General features: G+C 37.4%; 1 protein-coding gene across 2 annotated transcripts in view; it reads left to right on the forward strand.

Moving 5' to 3' along the window:
* The window catches only part of fig4a (FIG4 phosphoinositide 5-phosphatase a), a 56,338-nt gene that overhangs the window by 241 nt on the left and 33,097 nt on the right, over positions 1-23,000 (forward strand). For both annotated transcript variants that reach the window (XM_004541766.5, XM_004541765.4), the window contains exons 2-13: positions 120-233; positions 2,562-2,660; positions 3,685-3,808; positions 8,304-8,460; positions 9,320-9,370; positions 9,995-10,158; positions 10,917-11,045; positions 13,150-13,250; positions 14,624-14,786; positions 18,326-18,423; positions 21,691-21,824; positions 22,525-22,641. In XM_004541766.5, coding sequence (XP_004541823.2) covers positions 171-233; positions 2,562-2,660; positions 3,685-3,808; positions 8,304-8,460; positions 9,320-9,370; positions 9,995-10,158; positions 10,917-11,045; positions 13,150-13,250; positions 14,624-14,786; positions 18,326-18,423; positions 21,691-21,824; positions 22,525-22,641 — 1,400 coding nt within the window. In that variant the 5' untranslated portion in view covers positions 120-170. The remainder of the gene's footprint in view (positions 1-119; positions 234-2,561; positions 2,661-3,684; positions 3,809-8,303; positions 8,461-9,319; positions 9,371-9,994; positions 10,159-10,916; positions 11,046-13,149; positions 13,251-14,623; positions 14,787-18,325; positions 18,424-21,690; positions 21,825-22,524; positions 22,642-23,000) is intronic.

A 23,000-nucleotide genomic window follows, 5' to 3' on the forward strand; every position in this document is an offset into this window, starting at 1 on the left:
GAAAAAGTAAGCTATATACATGAACACATTTGTTAAATATGCTGGCTCGTCATTTTGTGTCTTATAATGTGAAGAAATGAATGTAACAACATTCATTTCTTTTCACTTTCGCTTTGTAGCTCCTCTGTAGCCTCTTCCAGACTGACTGTTGAACAATTCAAGAATAGAAAATGCCTCAATCAGCAGCTATCATCGGTGGGATCCAGCGACTGGTTCTGTACGAGACCAGAGCAGTAAGTCTTTACATGAGCCCTTAATGTCACCATTTCTCCATAAAGTCCAATTCACCTGGGCAGTTTACAACTACACGCGATGACAGTTCTTTAAACTGCGCTGTTTCTCCATTTTGCTAAGCTTCCTTAAGGAGTTTTCAGGAATAGTACATTCAAAACTCTTTAGATGGTGGTTGTCTTTTGTTGTGTCGTGCTGTGCACGCCGCTTCAGTAGTGTTGAGGTCCGGTGTTTTTGACGAGGCCAATTTATGACTGATGGTGTTCAGTTGTGTGTGTTTTCTATCTAGGGTCAAGTGAGTGTTTGTGGGATTTTTTTTCCCCCTGTTTCTTAAGGACGCGACTTTCAGATATAGTCTTCTGCTGTAGATATTTTTTTTTAGGTCTGTCAGTTCTTCTTTTGTTCAGTTTCCTCAATTATTTTAAGCCACACTGCACAGCTCTTTAGCAATCATGTTGTTTGTGCAAAAATAGTATTTTATTCCATTCAAGCTATCTTATATTTTGCATTTTTTCAAGGTTTGGTTAAAGAAATTGAAATAAATTGTGTGTTTTGTGACAGAATGCAACAGTATTGATGTGCCTAAAGATAAAATTTAAAATGGGCTCTTTACTAAGTTGTCTGTTATATGTAAATAATTCATTCCTTGAGTTAGGTGCTTTTTCTATGCTTGAATGATTCATAGGTCAAGTGGCTTAACAGACAAAAAAAATCTCCAGAAAATAGACTGAAAATGAGTGAAAAAGCAGCTGATGTCTAGAGAAGAACTTTAATTTGTACATTAAAACCTGGAGAACTATTGCTCAAGAAGATTTTTAAAAATTACATGTTTTCATCTGCTTAGAAGGAAAACAAATAAGGGGTGGCTGAAGGCTTTCAGACAAGACCATACTTAAGACATATGTGCTTAATGGGGAAATGCTCAAAGGTTCATAAAATGATATTGCTCAATTTTTGTGCCTAATACATAAATGTCACAAACTTGATATATATTCAGGACAATCACTGTCTTTGAAGTACCATGATAACGACACTGTGGCACAACTGTTCATTTAAGACAGCTAAAACCTATTACCTATTTTTTTTTTTTTTTTTTTTAAAGTGCTCTCTAGTCTTTGGTTCAAGAGTTCTATAGTTGATCTGGGAAAATGTTTGGGACACTAGTGTACACGCTACATGTACACTAGATGGCAGCAAAAGCTGCAGGTGACTATATGAAACCTCAGGACCTGACATCCATGAGGTCAGTAAAGAGCATGTGTGTGATAATTATCTGGACATTTAATTGGTGAATTAGATTTTGGCAGTTAAAATGAGTTTTCTTTAGCTTTTTTTTTTTTTTTTTTTTTTTTTTTTTTAAATATTAGATGTATGTCCTTGAGAGGTAGAGTGTCTATGCTACTTTCTTTGCTGCGTATTCTAATAGTATCATGTTTTCAATTGTCGCTGCATTTCACCAGCTGTGGTCATGCTTGGTTTAAATGTGTGCTTAAGCTGGGTTTCGGTTTGCTGTTCCCATTTGCTACAAATATTTAGACACTAAGGCAAGTAAACATTTGTCTTATTTGATTTATAATTTCTTATTGAACCTCTGCTGAACAGTGCACGTGCAGGCTTTCTGTTACAGACAAAGAGGGTTAAATTAGATACTGGAAAAGGTGGAACAGGGAAAAAAAATGCTCTAATGGTTGCTGAGTGTGCTGATACAGGATGTTCCAATTTAACACTCTTTAGTGGACTGAAAATTTTGGGCCATTTTGCAACCCTGAATGAGAAGAGTAATGACCTAAAAGAAAGAAAGAAAGATGCAAGGAAGACACACATCTTGACAAAAAGAACATTGTAAAAATGTATCTTGTGATGAAATATGTGCTGTGCCTGCATGTGCTCTGCACTGTATGCACTCTTATTTCAATCTGTGTTTTTAAGATATCGCCTTTAGTTGAATACATACTTGAGTGTAATTTCACAAATTTCAGACACACTGATTCTTACTCGGACTGTGGAAATAAAATGTTTTATTATAGGGAAAAAAAGAAATTCAAGTTTGACTTCAACAGTGGTGCTGCAATGCAGGAATGTGACTTGTCATTGGATTGATTCTATGTCTATTAAATACATATCTGCTCTTGGTTGAAGTCTGAATTGGTCCCAAGTCAACATCATCCAGGACAAAGCTGCAGTCCACAAAGTTAGAAGACTGTATGCAAGATTCCCTCTATGCATTTATCACCACATGCAGCTGTGAAAGGTTAAGGTTGCAAAGACTCTTCTGATAATAGGCTCCAAATGCATTGCAGCACTCACTTGACTTGTCATTTTATTTTCAGAGGTATTTTTTGGTTGGGAGCAATCATGCACAGACCAAACATCGAGTCCTAAAGATTGACCGCACAGAACCCAAGGACCTCGTTATAATTGACGATAAGGTAAGTGACGACTTTCCACGAGTTAAATTTTAATGTATATTCTTATGTAATACACAAGAAACATGCCTAAGGGGGAAATTGTGCAATCACTCAGCTGATGTGAAGTGTGCTGCTGATGAGAGTTTGGCTGCGTTCACACCCTTTTCTTATTACCAGGATCTATGAGCTGGTTTTTGATTTGTTTGTTTGTGTTGTGGGTAATTATCCTTCTGATGCAATTATTATGAAGCATCCATTAATAAATATTCATCACCCAACAGTCTCATTCCAAAAGATATTAAAATGACATCAGAAAACTGTGTGTTTTCAATTTTATTGGCATTGTGTAGCATTGTACTTGGATGCATGGATAATTTAATGAGTTGCTAGGGAGGTTTTAAAGCTAGAAATACTCCCTCGTCTTTTAGTTTTTACATAAGAAGTGAAGACAGTGGAATAAAAGACTTTGATAGAAGTCCTAAATTAATTTTTTCCCCACAAGATAACAGAATGAGAATTATTGCAATCTATAGAATCATGCACTTAAAACAAATGCAGTAGCATACAGCACACAGTACATTACTACGTTTCTCTTTGGGGTCTGTGCCAATTGTAAAGCTTATTATGTAAATGAGATGGGGGTTTTTTTGTAGATGAAATGCACGCAAAGCTACTCTTTAGTCATTTAACATTTCAGAACCAATGCAGAAAGCAGCCGATCTATTTTCAGACTAATTGCCTCAATGGCAGTCAATCTAATCCCTTTTGTAGAAATTTTGGGCATTGATTAAACAGGGACTGTTATTCATTTACCTGCTATTGCACAGAAAATAAAGAAGTCTTAATAGTTCTGACTGAAGCCATTAGTCACCCGCAAGCAGCACATTTAAGTCACTTTTGTCAGAACACAGCTTTATATATTTTAGTGTTGATTTTTAGATGGAAATCAGATAGGATTATGTGGCTAATTAATAAACTAAACTTTATAAACACTTCATCTAATGTGTATTTAATACCGTACATGCGTGCATGTGTGTGTTTCCAGCATGTGTATAACCAGCAAGAGGTAAGGGAGTTGCTGGGCCGCCTGGACCTGGGCAACCGGACTAAGATTAGTCAGAAGGGTTCCTCTGGCCTGTCCAGGACTGTCTCAGCTTTTGGCATTGTGGGTGAGTACATTTCCTCCACTCAATGACAAAGCAACAGTCATTGCAGTTCAGAATAATGTGAGAATCTACCTCATCTCCAAAGTCTACAGTTGGGTGTGTTGGCCTAGTTTTTCCATTATTACTGCAAAATAAAAGAACACCTGGGAGTCTTTTGCAAACCACTGTAATAGTTCACAGCTTTTTCATGTGTTTTCTGCCATTATGTTTTTTAACATGTGTAACACGTTGTACAAAAAGATCCGGCCCCCAAATGTTATTAATTTGCAATTTTTTCAATAGTGGCTATGTTTAAAAAGATAAAATAGAATTATGCAACACTTGATTGTGTTACCGACCACTACTAACTCTTTAACACCTTTATGAATGTTTAATTGGGTACAAAAATGAAAAACCACAGAAAGAAGGTCCTGAGCTTAATTCCACCATCAGGCCGTGGTCTTTCTGTGTGGAGTTTGCATGTTCTCCCCGTGTTTGCGTGGGTTCTCCCCGTGTTTGCGTGGGTTCTCCCCGGGTACTCTGGCTTCCTCCCACAGTGCAAAAACATGCAGTAGTGGGGATAGGTTAATTGGTCAATCTAAATTGCCCATAGGTGTGAATCTGTGAGTGCGAATGGTTGTCTGTGTCCCTGTGTGTTAGCCCTGCGACAGACTGGCGACCTGTCCAGGGTGTACCCCGCCTCTCGCCCTATGACAGCTGGGATAGGCTCCAGCACCCCCCGCAACCCTGGAAAGGATAAGCGGAAGCGAATGGATGGATGGTTGGATGGATATTTTACTTCAGCTATCTAAGACAGTAAAAGCACATCTGTGTTTTGTACGTTGCCCTAAAGACCTGATTACAATCCTAAACTGACTTTTTTTCCCCCTTATAAGCAGTTTTTTATTTTTAATTTTTGTTCCAAATAAAAATGATAGCTAGCTCACTAGAGCTATCATTTTTCACCTCAAATACCATTATATCATTGTACCCATAATGACAAAGTAAAATAAGTTTGTTTGAAACTCTTGCAATTGGGGAAAAAAATAAAAATAAAACAAAAAGCAAAAATATAGAATGCATATAAATATTCACTCTTTGCCATCACAATCATCATGTTTTCCCTGATCATCTGTCAGATGTTTCTACATTTTGATTGGAGTCCACTTAAATTCAATTAACTGGACATTATTTAGAAAGTCACACACCTGTCTATATAAGGTCCAAATGGCTGACAATGTCAGAGCACAAAACAAGCCACAAGGTCCAAGAAATTGTCTGACATCTGAGTCAAGAGTTTATCGAGGCACAGACCTGGGGAAGTGTACAGAAACATTGCTGCAGCATTGAAGGTCCCAGTGAGCACCGTGCCCTCCATCATTATATATGGAAGAGGTTTGGAGGACTCTTCCTAGAGCTTACTGCCCGGCCAGTCTGAGTGATCAGGGTAAAAGGGCCTTACTCAAAGAGGTCATCAATAACCTGGTGGTCACTCTGACAGAGCTCCTGCATTTCTCTGTGGAGAGAGGAGAACCTTCCAGAAAGACAGTCAGACCAGTCAGATCTGTGTGGTTGAGTGGCTAGACAGAAGCCACTCTTCAGTGAAAGACACATGACAGCCCACCTGGATTTTGCCAAAAGGCACTTGAAGAACTCTCAGACTGTGAGAAACAAAATTATGTAGTCCAATGAAACAAAGATTGAGCGTCATGTCTGGAGGAAACCAGGCACCACTCATCACCTGCCCAATACCATCCCTACAGTTAGCCATGGTGGTGCTGTGGGGGTGTTTTGCTGCAGTCAGGGTGGAGGGAAAGATGAACGAGAGATCTGAAAATGACTGTGCATTGATGCTCAACCTGGACCGTGAGAGGTTCTGCAAAGAAGAATGGGAGAAACAACCCAAACATAAGTGTGCTAAACTTGTAGCATCATATTCAAAAAGACTTGAGGGTATAATTGCTGCCAACTTCAACAAAGTAGTTCTGTGGACATTTCCACAGCAGGTTAGTCGGTCACCCTGACACAGACAGATGTTTGTCCTCTGCTTGAATAATATAGATACTCCGCCAACCCCCAACCCCAATGACATCTTTGTTCGCAAGCCATCATTTTGCTATTATGTAATAAAAGTGTGATGTAGCCATGTAGGGTACAAGGTGTATTCTAAGAGGCCTTTTGCCCGGTAGCTTTCTTATTACAGTACAAAATGAATATGATTAGCGTAAGTATATTTTTATTCGCAGGTTTTGTCAGTCTGACCCATCTCCTCCAGGAAGAAGGACAGTACCGGTATACTCATACAGGAACTCATAAGTGTTATTTAATCTTACACAGGGTTATTGCTTCTCGGTCATCATGCAGAAAAAAATACAAAAACCTTTGATAATGTAGACACACTAGCACACCATTACTTTGAATTTGTCACGTGAATGTTCATGAGTGAAACAGAACTTCTTATTTCAAAGGTTTTACCTGATTAGTTTATGAAACGGAATATTTTTGGTTAACTTCAACTGCAGCGTTTTGCAGATTAAGTACAAGCCACTTCAAAGTATAACTTTAAGAGTCCTTAGTGTGTGTGTGTGTATATGTGTAGTATGTATGTTGCACTTACCAATTCAACACATTTTTTTTTTCACCCAACTTGGATGTCAGGCCACTTTCTAGTTTGAAGTAACAAATTATTAAAGTTAGCTAATGTTGATTAACTTGTGACAAATTCACTAACTAATCATATAACTAATTACATACCACTACTTAGGCAGCATCATTTGCCATTGTTGGTTATCATTTGTCATTGATCAGTTATTTTAGATTTTAGCTCAGGTTGTGTTTGTCTTCAAGTGAGAAGAAATCTGTTACACTACAAGTGAAGTGGGAAACTGTTCAGTGGGATTCTCAATATACAGTGGCTTGCCCCCTTGAACTTTTCCACATTTTGTCACATTACAGCCACAAACATGAATCACTTTTATTGGAATTCCACCTTGTCTTGGTAGGTTTACAGTTGTGCCATACTCCTTCCATTTCTGAATGATTGCTTGAACAGTGCTCCGTGGGATGTTCAAGGCTTGGGAAATCTTTTTGTAGCCTAAGCCTGCTTTAAATTTCTCAATAACTTTATCCCTGACCTGTCTGGTGTCTAAATCTAATCGAGAATCTGTGGCAAGATCTGAAAACTGCTGTTCACAAACGCTGTCCATCTAATCTGACTGAGCTGGAGCTGTTTTGCAAAGAAGAATGGGCAAGGATTTCAGTCTCTAGATGTGCAAAGCTGGTAGAGACACACCCTAAAAGACTGGCAGCTGTAATTGCAGCAAAAGGTGGTTCTACAAAGTATTGACTCAGGGGGCTGAATAATTACGCACACCCCACATTTCAGTTATTTATTTGTAAAAAAAAAAATGTTTGGAATCATGTATGATTTTCTTTCCACTTCTCACCTGTACACCACTTTGTGTTGGTCTTTCACGTGGAATTCCAATAAAATTGATTCATGTTTGTGGCTGTAATGTGACAAAATGTGGAAAAGTTCAAGGGGCCCGAATACTTTAGCAAGCCACTGTAAGAACTGTATAAACTGAAAAAAATGAATTGATATCCAATTAAGTTAAATAACACTAATTAATCAAAATATTTACATAGTGAAATTATGACTTTATGCATCACAATGTCATATACAAATAAATATATATCTTTGACTGCTATCAGTGCTATTGTGCCATATTTTCCTTTATCAGTTTTACTCTTTGTAAATATGTGGAATAAGAGTAGGAATTTGTATAAGATGTTCGATTTTAGCAGGGCAGCAGCCGGTGTTGTTTATACCTGAAAATATTTTTTAGCTTTCCTGTCTTCTCGCCACTGTTCTAGCTACATAAAGCTACTAAAAATATTAAAAATGTATCTTTAAAGCTCCAGGTTAGGTGGAAGATGGTGTCTCTTGTTTTTGAAAAATCCTTCTGAAACCGCAGGAGACATTATACAACTGTTCTTGAGGGCTGAGTAGCACTCTTGGCCGTGTGTCTGTATTGTGATCCTCAATTCATCCATTAACAAATTAGTTCTAGTAATAGTTTTATAATGAAGGGGAGGTATATTTCTAGCAGACACACTTACATAAACTGTGTTTATCTAAGTAAGATATTATTAAAAACATACAGACATTGTCTGCATTATTTTCTAAATGTCACAGATGGAAAAATAGCTTGTATGATGCTGAAAGCAAATCATTGACTGTGTTTGCATGATGTTTTCTGGGTCAAAATTTCAAAGCGTAAATGGAGCAAATTACATGGTTAATATTGTCAAATATGACACACATACATTCACTATCCACCTCCGCAAGTGGAGCTATTCACTTGTTTGTCCTGTCAAAACTGTAGCAGATTTGCTGGCAACAATCAAGTTGACCTACAAATCAACTTGTTTTGAGCCACACTACATGTTGCTGGAAAGGAAATTCCATTTGATGAGATTGTTGTAAAAGATTTAAAACTTGTCTTCTTTTTGCCAGGATTTGTGCGTTTCCTAGAGGGGTACTACATCGTGTTGATCACGAAGCGCAGAAAGATGGCTGATATTGGGGGCCACTCCATCTACAAAATTGAAGACACCACTATGATCTACATTCCCAATGACTCAGTCAGAGTTACACACCCCGATGAAGCAAGGTATTGTGTTACTCTGTCTCCCATTTATTACCTTGAGGCCACTCTATTTAAGTACATTACTGTATGATTTTATTAATTTTGAGTATGGAAATTTTCAGAAATAATAAAATATCTTGAAATGCATTTGTAGCAAAAAACAACAACAACAACAACAAAACGCTTACTCTCTTCTGCTCACACCCACAATTGTAGTCTGGCCAAAAATAGTGTTGTCATACAGAATGTGCCAAAATAGGAAAAAAACAACAAAAAACCCCACAAAACAAAACACAAAGGCTGACTCATCCACTACCAGTGGACAAGGACTGAAGCTTTTCTAATAGTGGCTTGAAAAAAAAACCCCATGATTTCACACATGTACACAATTTTAGTGTGAAAACGTTATTTGACCACTTGACTGAGGAAAAGGTGTATCAGGTATTTTTAAACCACCCAAAATCCCCAAATTGTATAAAACAGTGGAAAGTCTGACAAAAGAGGAAGAATCTCTCAAAGCTGAAGAAATATTGATGAGTGCATTGTTATATAGTATAATAATAGCATTCCCATTATTATATATACTATATATATCATATGCTAGTATGGTCACCACTTGCCAAGTTGTAACTATTTGTTCGCTTTGATTCATTAGTTTAACTTTCTAGTGCAGCAATGCAAGTCTTGTTGCTTAGTAGCCATCTTGAAATACACCCAAACATTTATTTGGTTGTTATTTTGAGGCTCTGTCCAAGTTAACCACTGTTTTTGCTATTGCTGTGCATTTCGGTTCAGGAGTACCTGAATGCAGTAGATGAAATGATAGCTGTTACACTGGATGTGCAAATTAAAAATGTTTTTAAAAATAGATTTCTTCTGACAGGTATCTCAGGATCTTTCAGAATGTGGACCTTTCCAGCAACTTCTACTTCAGGTAAGACAGTTTGTTATTCCAAACTCTCACTATTAGAAGGATACAGTAACTTGTATATGCACAAATTACGTCAGATTATAAATGCTGTTATCAAGGGGGCTTTCAGCACACTCCCTCTAGGCTTATTTAGTACAAGTGCCCTTTGAATTTTACAATATCGCATCACACCAGACTAAACACGTGTACCGATGCCCTGCTCAGCTTGAAGGCTAGGAACAACTAAAAAGCATTTCTTGACCTTGTGGCCTTGGTTGGGAAAGGAACTCTGGCTATGGCCTGGAGATTTAATTTGATAATATGAATCATTTTCTAACAGTTTTTGCAGTATTAAAGATGATAAGAGGGGAAAAAAACCCTTTCCAGTGAGGAAAATTATCTCAGAGGTTTGAAATGAGTGATTTGCTAATCACTCATCTGATTATATAGTATTTTAAAACACCAACATAACTGCTGAAAGATATGTAAAACATTGTGTTTATGTTATAAATTTGCATTGCATTATGGTTTTACTAATATGTGGGGAAAAAAGAATTTCTGTGAGTGTATAAAGTATTGCTTGGTGTAATAATGGTGTGCAGCACAGGTTGTACTTGATTCATATGACTTTGCTTTTATGCTCTTTAGTTACAGCTATGACCTGAGCCACTCACTGCAGTACAACCTGACTTTGCTGCAGAGACCTTATGAACAATGGTCTTCAGCAGCTTCCTCTACTGAGGAAGAGGTACACACACAGAGCAAGCAGGACAGCTTTGACATCTTTGAAGATGAGGGTTTGCCTACAAAAGGTGAGAGGAGTTTATCTATATTCCTTTCATTTATTTTCTTCATTGTATTGGCTGGGGAGGAGCTCATTGGGAGACACAAAACTATGATTTCAATCTGGAGAGGGAATACATGTTGTACCTGAAGTATATACAGTTGGGTCCATAATTTGTTATTTATTTATTCAAAAAATGCTGTGGTAGTGTACAGAGGTAAAACCACAAAATATATGGAATTTGCATATATGATTGCTAGTGAAACAGCATTACTATTATTTATTGGTAGTGTGTGACTGCTGATAGAAGTGGGAGAATAAATTGTGAATTGTACAGGGTTTTACTCTCTGCTCAGATTCAGACACATGCTGCAAAACTGATCAGACTGCAAATGGTTAATGATCAAAAAAGTATATTGCTGAGAGTTTCTCAAGCCAAAGAAATAGGATATTCTTCAATGGACAAATCAGTCAGCTGATCTTAACCCAAGAGAATATACTTTCCAGTTATTGAATACAAGTCCAAATGCAGTGAGACACAGCAACTTAAGGTGGCTACATTAAAACCTAACATACCATTAAAGTCACAGATACTCTATTTGGGAAATACTTTTATATTCTTTGACACAGGATTCGTGCCATTTATGACATATTTTGTAGTATACCAGTAGATAAAATTAATCAGTTATATAACTATCACTAAATATGATCTTTATGGTCTGATGAGCGTGACTGATACCAGTCCAGAAAAATGCTTCAGTCTTCTTTTTTTTTTTCTCTCTACAGTGGTTTATGGCCTTTACAACGAGCCTTACTACAAATATGTGTGGAACGGGAAGCTCCTGGAGCGAGTCAAGGACATAGTGCATCATGACTGGCTTATGTATATAATCCATGGATTTTGTGGCCAGTCCAGTATCCTTTGAGCATCAGCTGTTTATAGAATTATTTAGTGTTTCCTTTTTAATTGCCATGACACACTTGCTATGCTTTTTATGGAAACCATAAAAGAATATCCTCAAGGTTAGTACCTTTAGTGCAGCGGTCCCCAACCCCCGGGCCATAGACCCGTACCGGTCCGTGAGTCATTTGGTACCGGGCCGTGACAGTTGAGGCTCGGGTGTGAAATTTATGGTTTTCAGGGCTTTTATTGTTAACTAGGTTTCCCTGGGTTTTTTCCCGTGTTGTAGTTGTGTGTCTTATTTTGAAAGGAATATTTTTGCGTTATATTACCATTACCATAGTAACCAGAGAGCATTAAGGGGCAGAGAGGAGGATGTTACTCAATGTTGTTGGCACATTTCAAGAGGACGCTGCTAATAAAGTTACACAATTACACCGTAAATTTGTGCTTATTATTGTATTTACAAAATACCACCGTTTTTGTCTTGGTCGTATCATTTTATTTTGTTGTATTTATCCGTGACACTTTAAAGGTCGGTCCGTGAAAATATTGTCTGACATTGAACTGGTCCGTGGTGCAAAAAAGGTTGGGGACTGCAGCTCTAGTGCATTCTTTTAAGTAATAAAGTTGGTGCCATGTTGAGACTTTGTTGGGATGCATCTGTCAGCACTGATCATTTTAACCAACCACATAGATGCAGCTGCATGCCAGGGAGTCTGTGTCTTTGATTTTCTTTTTTTCCCTTTTTGTCACAGCAAAAAGAACAGGGAACTGCTGTTATTTTTATTTATTTTTAACGGTAAAGGATTGCTTATTTGAAAATTAAGTGAATAACTGATTACTCCATGTGTGAAACTACACCCAACACCACAGAAGACTCTCACATTGTTATCCTTTGTCGATACTTCTCATCTCTCATTCGCAGCACCACTTGTTGAACTGTGCTCAGCCCCCACCAGATCACGTGGATCACACTGTGTGATTCATCACAGAACTGCACAAGCAATTATTTGGTTTTTAGGGATTTAACAAAGCAAATATCAGAGCGTATATACACGGGCACTTTCAGAAGTGCTCGGGCTGTTATCTGCAGGGAGAAACAACACTGTGCATATTAAACAGATGAGTTACACGTGCTTCTTTCTGGAGACGTGCCTGTGTTTTGTATGAATTATGAATACTTTTCTTTTTTTTGGTTTGTTTATGAGCTTCAGTCCTTTAGTATCATTTTCTTTTAAGTTTTGAGTACACACCAGCAAATTTTCTCTCCATGAATAAATTCTCCTGGATTTCTTTTTATTCATTTATTTTTTGTGTTATTGATGCATGGGTAACTGCCGCAGAGGGACTTTGCACTTGATTACCTCTGATTTATGGGAGTAAAAGTCAGCCTCAGGTTCAGTTTTCAAGTTTTAGTCATTCACCATTGTGTCTCGTTAAGCAATCTTTCCTTATTTTTGTTCAGCCAATATTAATAACGTTAATGGATGTTCAATATACAAATACTTTCAAACCAGATTTATCTTGTTTTTTGTCTTTAGCCACGTTCTGTGAGTCTTCTGCAGATAAACACAGAAGTGCAATAACTTAATATGCAATCAGGCCTGTTGTTGTTGTCTCCCTCTTTAGGCAGCCTGCTGCCGCTGTGGCAGTGTGTGGGTGTTTTGAGTTTATCAAATTCCTGGAAATTGTTTGGCATTCAGTCCTCTTTTCTGAGTGGATGAAAGGGCCACTGGGTGCAACAAGAAGAGACTCACCAGATAGGAAATATGCAAAACCTTTTAGCAGATGGGAAGACACAGAAATGCACTAAAAAAGATGTGGAATGGTTCAATCACGAGCTATAAGTAAGGTTTCTTATTGGTTTCTTAATATTGGTAGAGGTGGGATGAATCGGAAATAAATATATTTCCCAGGTTCATATTCTAACTACAAGTGAAACTGTCATCATTAAGAGCTAATGTCAAAGCATGACTGCTATGAATGAAATACAATTTTAAAAAGGATTTTTCTTTACATTTTACTAATAATATGTGTTTGTTTCCACAGGTCATTGTTAGGCTGTTAGGTCTATATTGGTATTATTATTATTTTTCCTTTACCGACCACCTACAGAACTTCTGATCTACGGCCGACCGGTTCACATCACCCTGATTGCCAGGCGCTCCAGCAAATTTGCTGGCACCCGTTTCCTCAAAAGGGGAGCCAACTGTGAGGTACAGAAGTTACCAGGGTAACTCGGAGGAACAGATAGTAGAGGGTGGCATCAGGGCCACAAAACAGATTGAGATGACTCTGGTTAATCACAGGGGGTTAATTGGACACACTTTCTCTTTTTGGAATGGGAGTGAGTGTCTTTGAGATGGGATGTTGTTCAGTTATATCCTTTTTTTCTGTAGGTAAAGAAGATGAAGAGTTTTCTTGCCCAGATATGTAACAAAATATGTAACAAAAAATCCCCCAACAATTTCTAGTATTTACTGTTCACATGACTGTAGTAGGAAAACTGAGAATGAGGAAGGTAATTGCAGACCGAATGTTAGAAGTCTTATATTAGAATGTTAGATGAAGAACATAGACATAGACTTTATTAATCCCACAGTGAGGAAATTCAGTGGGGATACAGCAGCACAAGAGTCAGTGAAAAAGGAAGTGAATTAGAGCTATATTATAAAAAAAATAGCAATAGAAATGAAAAATAATTTTATTTTTTAAAAAGCCCAAAAAACTGTACACCAGTAATTTCTGTTACTGGTAAAATGGTTGTTATACACAGGAAATAAACTCAAATTATTTTTTTCATATGTACATATACATACATAAAGTGCAGTGGGAGTGTTTATATAATATATACACGTAAGTTGTACGTTCAGTTTTGAAATGTTTGCCATGTGAAAGGTGAAGAAACACTTTGATATCTTATGATAAACTACAGCACTGTGTAAAGCTTTGAGCCTCCCCTCATTGGTTCACAAGGCGATGGCATCGTAATTTTTACATTTATCTTGAGCAAAAGCTCTTCAAGCTTTCTGAAGTTCATGCAAAGTTTTTCTGTCCATTCTTCAGTATAGCAGTGACTGTCTACAGCCATCTATAAAACACAGGAGAGGTGGTTTTAGTGCTGCATTATAGTCATCATGTCAAAATTGATGGAATTATGAACACAGAAAAGTGCTATGTTATTTGGATCCATCATGCAATACCATCTGGAAAGTATCTGATTGGCAACGGCTTCATTTTTCTAGCATGACAATGATCCCAAACACACTGCTAATGCAGTGAAAACATACCTGGGCAGAAAAACATCCCGGATAGTCCCAGTGCCCGGACCTTAACGTTACTGAAGTAATGTGAGATCATCCTTACAGAGCAAAAAACAGCGAACACCCAAAGAATAGCTCTGAATGTTCTTCAACAAGCCTGAAGAACCACTCCTGTAGACTACATAAAGAATTTAGATTTATATAATTGTATTATAATAATTGTTTTATGTTCTCTAAAGACATGTTCTTGGGTTTCCCAATCATGCCAAAGTTTATCATTTCTTTTTTGCTTTTCTCATTTTTTGTTTTATTTTGTTTTTTTTCAGGGGGATGTGGCTAATGAGGTAGAGACTGAACAGGTCGTCCATGATGCCTCAGTTATGTCTTTCACAGCAGGGAGTTACTCCTCATATGTCCAGGTGCGAGGCTCCGTCCCACTCTACTGGTCCCAGGACATTTCCACCATGATGCCAAAACCTCCAATTCGATGTAAGACTTCTTCTTTACACTTCAGCATCAGCAGCTTTTGTTGTAGGCTGAAATATGTAACATGTGGTGAACTGTATATGTATTATTTTTGTCTTTTGATACTTCAGAAGAAATAAGTCATCGAAGAAAAGCTACATTAAAATAAGAGAATATATGTAGAGTATACTGAGGCCATTCCTTTCAACTATTGGCAAAAGATTAAAAAAAAAATAAGACTGTGAAGGCAGGATGGCCCCTTTTGGCTTCAGCTTTGTATCCGTCCTATTTCATTATAAGCAGGATAAAAACACAAAGCCGTGGCCAGAGGGAGGTGATTAGGTACCGAGACTGTGTGTGGGGGTGTACACACAGGAATAGACTGGTGTTTGCATGTGTACAATGCCTGTATTAGATTGTAATCTTTTTTTCGTTTGGTTTGCCCTTTAATTCATCCTCAGGTGACATTTACCTGTGAAAGATAGACACTGAGCATGTTCCTAAGATCTCTCCGTGTGTCATCTTCCCTCATCGTCCTGCTTCCACTTTGATCCTTCAAAACGGTCCTTATCTGACATTTCCTAAATGTTTCCCCAACCCTTCCACCATCAGTTTAACATTTGACCTGTTTACGTGTGTTAACAGTTTTCTCAGTGCATGGCATACTTTTTCCCCTCCATCATATTTTTGCCTCCACTGAGGAGAAGTAATATGCCATCTAATTAAGTGGTTGACGCAAACTAGTAGTTTAGTTTGTTGAGTCTTTAATCCTGTTCCCAATAGGTCTACTATTACTGGGGATTTCATTTTTAATAATTAAAAACACTTTAAGATCAATTTTAAAATTAAAATCACTAAATTATTCATTATTCGTTCCAGCTGGACTTTATTTTTGTACATTTCACATCTTTGTGCTTCCTGAGCCTTCCTAATTTTGAGTTAGGTGAAACTAAAAAGCTGTCCTGCTCACATTAGCCCATGTTTAATACGAGGAAAATGTTGCTTTGTTGTTGACTGGAGAGAAAGACATCTTCACTGGTGCATAAATGTTTATAGAAAAATTATATTTAAATAAATTATTGGTGTGCCAGTATAGCTTGCTTTCATTGATGGTACAACAAATGAAACTCAAAAATCAGTTTTATTTGTTTCTATTTAATAATATAGGTTATTATTATTGTGGAACCTTTCATATTAAATAACTGTCCGTCTCCAGGTCACTTATGTTGGTCAAAACAAATATGTTCTCTGTGGTAGGCTGATACACACATTTATTGATTGGACCATAATCTAAATTTTACCTAGGGCATCAAATTGACTTGGCTCTAATCAAAAACAGAACAAATCTTGGAATACTTGAAGTGGTCTGAAGAGCTTAAAATGCACTTTTGGGTATTGGCTCAATCTCCTTAATAAATAAATGACCAACATGTGACATTTTTGTCACATATGTTTAGTTGGGTTCTTTTTACTTACTTTTAGGACCTATGTGGAAATCAGTTGATATTTTTTTCTGTTTTTCTGCTGAAATTTTAAAGGGATCACAAATATCCAAGCCCATTGTCGTAGCTGAATCTAGGTCAACAACGTAGCTAAGAGACATACTGGACTGAGTGCATGCAGAGTAGAGAGCGTCTATATTACACAATGCATCTCTCCTTGCCCCATCTCTGATATGTCAAGACTCATTATTGCATAATTGAATCCTTTAGGAGATGACCTTAGTTGACCGCTGAAGGAAAGTCACCAATGTCATTATCCAAACTCCCCTCCCAAGGTGCACAAGCGCTTTACATAAACTATCATCCTTTGAGGTGTGAGCAGTGGAAAACATGACGATTAAATGGTTTTGGGGAGAAGCTGAAAAAGGTGACATTTAATTTATCAGTTCTGACACACAAGCAGCTCTGTGGGATGAACTGCAGCACGATCTGACCTATTTTCTTAAGTCTCCTTTCTGGCAGCCGCACTAGTCCAATTTGGCAACGTGTGCAGGTGTGGGGTTGAGCATTAGTGGCAAGTAGAAGCTGTAAATGTGCTTTTTAAAAGGAACATTTAATAGAAAAATGAAAATGCAAAGGTTCAGTGCGGTGTTAAAGGTCGTCTGTTAAAATAGTCACGTGGAAAAGTTTTAAACTCAAAAAGAAAAGTATAGATACAAAAAATGTTAAGAATACTTGTTTTATTACAAATAAGACTACATAAACATTGGAGTGAAATCCAATCAAGTACTTTTACATTTTAATCAAAAAAATAATTATGTGCTTTATTGTTTTCTGTTTTTTAATTGTAAACCAGTTAATTTGGAAATTAATGGATAACAACAATATTTAAATTTTGACATGAAAAGTATAATTTCAATTAAAGAGCTTTCACACAAAGGTGTATTAACAGTTACAAACATTAAAGATGATTTTGGTAACTACCAGTACTGTTAATTTATGGTTGTGACATAAAACAAACATTGGGTGCTGATCTAATACATTTCTTAAGCCCTTTATGTAGCAGAAATATTTTTAAAAACACATGAATTGGGCTTGGTCTAAATTGTTTGTATCCCTTCTTGTAAATCCTGGATTTACTCCATGATGTAATGCCAGGGTTCGATAGAGGTATTGCTCTCTATATCAGGAATACGTCTTAGTAAAATTATTTTAAAGTTATCATCAGATCTAGGGCTGCTCAATATAACGATATACATCGGATGACGATATAAAAACGTCCATTGTTTCATTTTACGCTATCGTTTGTTTCGCGGTGTTGCAAAATAAACTGTTTACGGTAATATTTTTTCATCGTTTTGATGGTCACTGTAGTGGCTATATTAATTTCTTAAAGTTCTCTCTTTTTCTTATATTTAATATAACCACACTACAGACGGACAAGCGCCTGTTTTTATGCGTTGTGGTTAGCAACAACGATGGTAACACCATCGCGTGTCCGCTTGTTTATGTTCCACATAAACCTTTCACAATAAAGCTCAAGATCCTGTTGAGACTTTTCAAAATAAACTGAGTCACGTGAAAGAGCAGATTATTTACGGATGAGAAGTAAAAAAGAGCCGCCAGGTGCTAAAAACTTATGTCTAAAAATGTATAGTTTCATGCATCTGTTAAAACACTCGACTCCAGGTACATGACGCGCAGCTGGAAACACTTCACGCAAGTCGAGTGTTTTGTTCATATCGCACAGCCCTAATCAGATCTCTATTATCAGATCTCTTTGTCATGTCATGCCTTGACGCATGCTCAGTCATGCAGGCACAACACAGCGGATGGCTCTATCATAGTGATGTGTGATGGATAAGAATTTAAGCATTTAGTCAAGTGACTCAGATAACTTCTTTTTCATAGCAGCTAGACCAAGTGTTCCACTGTAGTGATCTTTGGTGGTGGTGGTGATGTAGGTCTCTCAGTGTTGTTGCTACTTTTACCTCAGCTGTGACAATATGCAATATTGTTTTGAAAAATAATTTATATTGAGGTCAATAAAGTTGTGTTATATTCTTGTGAGGACCCTTAAATATTTAACCATTAAAATATTTTTTCTGTCTAATTTTGCAGTGGACCAAGCTGACCCATACGCCTATGTAGCTGGCCTCCATTTTGACCAGATGCTACAGCGGTTTGGCTCACCCATCATCATCCTCAACTTGGTCAAGGTAGGGAGGTGCTGAAATAAGTATTCCAAAATGTGTTTAATGACACAAAAATACAGTCATTAAGTAATAAAATCACTTACAAGCTATTTACTATTTACATAAATTCTTGTGATATAAATAAAATCACATCTCCACACAGTTATGCAAGTATGCAGACTTCGAACGTCTTAGTGATTAAATTAATAGCAGATTTGAATGTACCTGTGAATCCATTCTAGGGCTAGAGAGTTCACGGTTAAATTTTTCCAGTGCTACAGTTAATTAGCACTTTAGGGCACATCTGCAACACAATGCTTTCAGAGAAACAATGCAATAAAGGGAAATACGTAAATACACAGCTCATGTTGTCTTCTGCTAATTTATCTACATTTTATTTTCTGTATATCAAATTTCAGTTCAATAAAGTCAGTAAAATCTGTTTTATTTACATAAGCCCAATTCACAAAAACAGTCAATTCAAGGCACGTTATATTGTACGGTAAACAGCTTAAAATAATACAGAGAAAACCTTAACAATCCCTCCCCATGAGCAAGCCCACAGTCTGACAGCAAAGTGCTCTATTGTGGTGATATGGTACTAGGAGGCCTTTAAGATAAAATGCCACCTGGTTATTGAAGACCTTGTAAGTGAGGAGAAGGATTTTAAATTAGATAAGCCAATGAAGAGAAGCTAACGTGGGAGAAATGTGGCCTCTCTTTCTAGTCCCTGCCAATACTCTCGGTACAGCACTTTTATTAAAACTGAAAGAGTTAAAAATGGCTAAGGATTATATATGCATCAGGCATATCTTTAGATCAAATATAACTTTCTTGTGTGATCACTCAAGAGGTAGCTATTTAAAATTATAGTGCAGGGCACGACTGTAATTTGTCAAGCATTCTGTTGATATTGGTGCGTTAGGTGTTGCTGTGGAGCCGTTTAGTCACAGGAGACTTTCTGAGTGCTTGCTGATTACAAGCAGTTGAAAAGCTGCCTTGAATATTGATCTGCTTCTGCATTGTTCTGGAAACACAAGCATACCAACACGCACAAGCACATTTGATAAGACACACCTAGCTTTCACCACATTATGCCTTCCATATTATTCTGCTGAAAAATTAACATAATTCATTTAAACTGCTGTCAGTTTTAAAAAAAAAGAAAAAAAAGCAAGATTATTATGTTTTATTATAAATTATGAAGATTATAAAATGCTTTATCTTGCTTCATGCTGCAGATGTATCCTTGTGTGCATCACAGTTACTTTATGTTGGGCACATGGCCATATACTCCGTAGATTGGGTCTCCAGCTCACGTTGTCACTCACAAGGGGAACTGTGAGATGAGGAACGAATCACAGAGCTCAGAGGTGTGCACAAGCCACAGCCATGTGAAATTTGCAGACTGCGGGGAGCAAAGCAGGGGATCCCCTGCTAACAAAATACCCCCCTCCAGATTATCCAAGAGAGACAGAAAGAGGAAGGAAATGGCATTTAACCATAAAACCCACTGCCATCTATCCCTTAATGGAGGTGGCATGGGCCATGCTGGCCCTTCAAACTCTTTTATATGTGCATCATTTTGGCAAGGGCTAATGCATGCATCCCAGCATGTAAGAAAGGAGGCGTAAAGGCACACATGGTAAAGCATGTGAATGACTTGTTCAGGATACCTTGTACGCTGTACCCTTAGATATATAATTTGGATTGTAACCTTACAGAAAAACATGAAACCCATTAAACCATTGTGGTAAAATATACACCCATATTATTACAGTTTTCATTAACGTCACTAATACGTCACTGAAAAGCCCACTCCCATACGTCAGTGTGCATGTGTGACTGTTTTATGTTATCATTCGTGATCTGCGACTGCACTTTTGCACCTCAACATTATTGTGGCCTTTTATTAAAGCTTGTTTATACCTGTGAACAATACAAGTCTGCTGTTCTGAGTGTTTGTTCACGTGTACTGTACTTGTAGCATCTCATCTGTGCTCAGAAAGTGTGACCGAGCGTGTATACGTGTCTGCCTGTATGACACGCTCTGCTGAATGGTCGAGGAAATGTGCTGGTAATTTGACTGGTTGCTGTGGTGCCACTGCTGGATGTTTGAATGGCGATGTGAGCTGCTAAATGATGCGTCCAAGCTGATTATCACCCTGGGTGATCAGTCATAAAGCTACAGTGGAGTTCATGTGGAAATAGCTTAATGGATAGTGTGACTGCAGATCACACAGAAGGATTATGAGTTCATGCATTTTAGTTGACAAAGAATAATTCCTTCGATTTTTTTTTTCTGTTTTTTTTTTTTTTTTTTCACTTACTGATTACGACAAAATTAGAGGCAAGATTTATAATCACTGTAATATTGTTGCACCATGTTTGCTCGCCAAAGGTACTTTTAAATTTTACACCATCAAATTTGCTGTATTTTGCAGTTTGATGTTGTTGCCCATCATTTTTTTTCTTAGTGAGCTTGGAAACCAATCTGGTTGGTTGCTAGATGTTGACCAACAGTTCTTAAGGCCACAAAGTTTTGTAAGTTTGTGCAGGCATAACTGAAGTAAAAGGCAGGAGAAAGATGTTTTAAATATTACTTTGGACAAAATTTCTAAATGTTTTACTGTTTTTTTTTTTTTGCCCCTCAGCCATAAAAGGCTCATGGGGTATCATCACCCCGCCAGGCAGGTGAGAGGTCAGGCGACGTGGACACCCAAGTTTGTGAATGGGATCATTCGTGAACAAAGCAATTTAGGACTTTCAAATTGATACCAATTAGTGCCAGAGGTATATCCTATATTTATATTTAAGTACCCGTGTGCGTGTGTGGACCGCTCGTTTTAATATTTTACACACAAAACATAACCCCCCTTTTTTTCTGATTATTTATTTTCCTTGTGAAAGTCGTGTTTTTGTTTTTGTTTAATTAAAATGTTTTTTCACATTTAATTTTCATTTTTAGGTTGATTTTAGTAGGCTGGGATGTCCTTGGCCTGCATCATGTGGTTTCTATTACATATATTCTACTCTGCTCGATACCTGTAAATTGCATCTTGCAGCTTTGTGTTCTCTGAGGTCACTGTGTAAAAGACATGAACGGATGTTGATTAATACTTCAAAGGAAAACACAGAATCTGTTACATGTCTGACTACAGCCCTAATGGAAACCTTTCAAAGAACTCAGATACTGTTGTGACTGTACATCAAGCTCCCCATAATGTAACACTTAAGTTGACGTTTGATAGAATCACACATACATGTGTACATCTCTTTGTTGTGCTACAGAAGCGTGAAAAAAGGAAACACGAGAAGATTCTGAGTGAGGAGCTGTTCCGTGCTGTGGTCAACTTGAATCAGTTCCTCCCTCCCTCCCATTGCATAGACTATATCGCTTGGGACATGGCCCGATACACCAAGAGGTATTGACAAATACTAGTGCACAGAATATCTTTAAGGTGCAGGTTTATTGTGTTTTTACCATCAAAATAAGAAGCTCACTTTGAAAGAGGGGAAAAATATCATGGTGTGACGTAAGCACATTACATAAAGAGAAAATTGAACCTTTGGACAAGTTTGTATGCCTGTAAGCACTCAAATAACAAAATCACTGTGACCCCCATGTCCACCTCATTCCTGTGAAAGTGGTATATCAGGAAAATCAGAGTCACTGTGAAAAACTAAGTACATCCTGGGCTTTAGTAGCTTGTATAACCAATATTTAGCAGCAATAACTTGAAGTAAACATTTTCTATGTGACTTTATAATTCTCTTAGAACTGCTTGAAATTCCTCTCACATTGTTGTAGAGGAATTTTGGGAAGGTCCGGACAGACGTGTTAAAGAGAGCTCAAAGCAGCTATCTGGGATACTCTGAAACTTCTCTGGATTAAAATACTGACATTATTCATTTCCAGACCTTCTCATTGTTTCTGATACACTCATATGAGATCTTGACATTTTAACCTGAGCCCTTTTGGGAGCAAAGAATAGAGATGTTAAAGTCTAGGGACTTGGATATAAAATTTGATGAATGAGCTTCTACAGGCACATCCATTTTTTAAAATGATTTATTCTTCAGCGAGTTAAAATGACATTTCCAATCTTTCTCTTTCTGTCCCAGCAAGTTGTGCAATGTTCTCGACCGTCTGAGTATGATAGCAGAGAACGTGGTCAAGCGAACGGGTTTCTTCATTAATCGCTCTGACTTCTACTGTCACACTCTCAGACCAGATGAAAGGTGAGACTTTTTCTTTTTTTTTTTTTTTAAATCCCATTCGATTGCTTCTTTTTCTGCCCCTTTAAAACAGAGAAGGCCGAAACACACACTGCTGGACAAGAATTAAAACTTTCAGTCAGCCCCATGTGCAAAACAAACACATCTGTTACTGTTTCAGTTTTATTTGAAGCAAACTAATAAGTAAAATGGAAGCTGCTTAATGAATCTGAATATGACCGGGTTACAGAAAACTAAACCGCAATAGTGTCTTTTTTTAGATTTATATATCGGATGTTTTCCACAAATTTTGTAAATTTAAGGTTTTGTCATTTTCCATATTCATGATCACACTTATCGACACTTGCTTGATTTTGAAACTT

This window comes from Maylandia zebra, linkage group LG15, assembly GCF_041146795.1.
Source record: "Maylandia zebra isolate NMK-2024a linkage group LG15, Mzebra_GT3a, whole genome shotgun sequence".
Taxonomy (NCBI): Eukaryota; Metazoa; Chordata; class Actinopteri; order Cichliformes; family Cichlidae; genus Maylandia; species Maylandia zebra.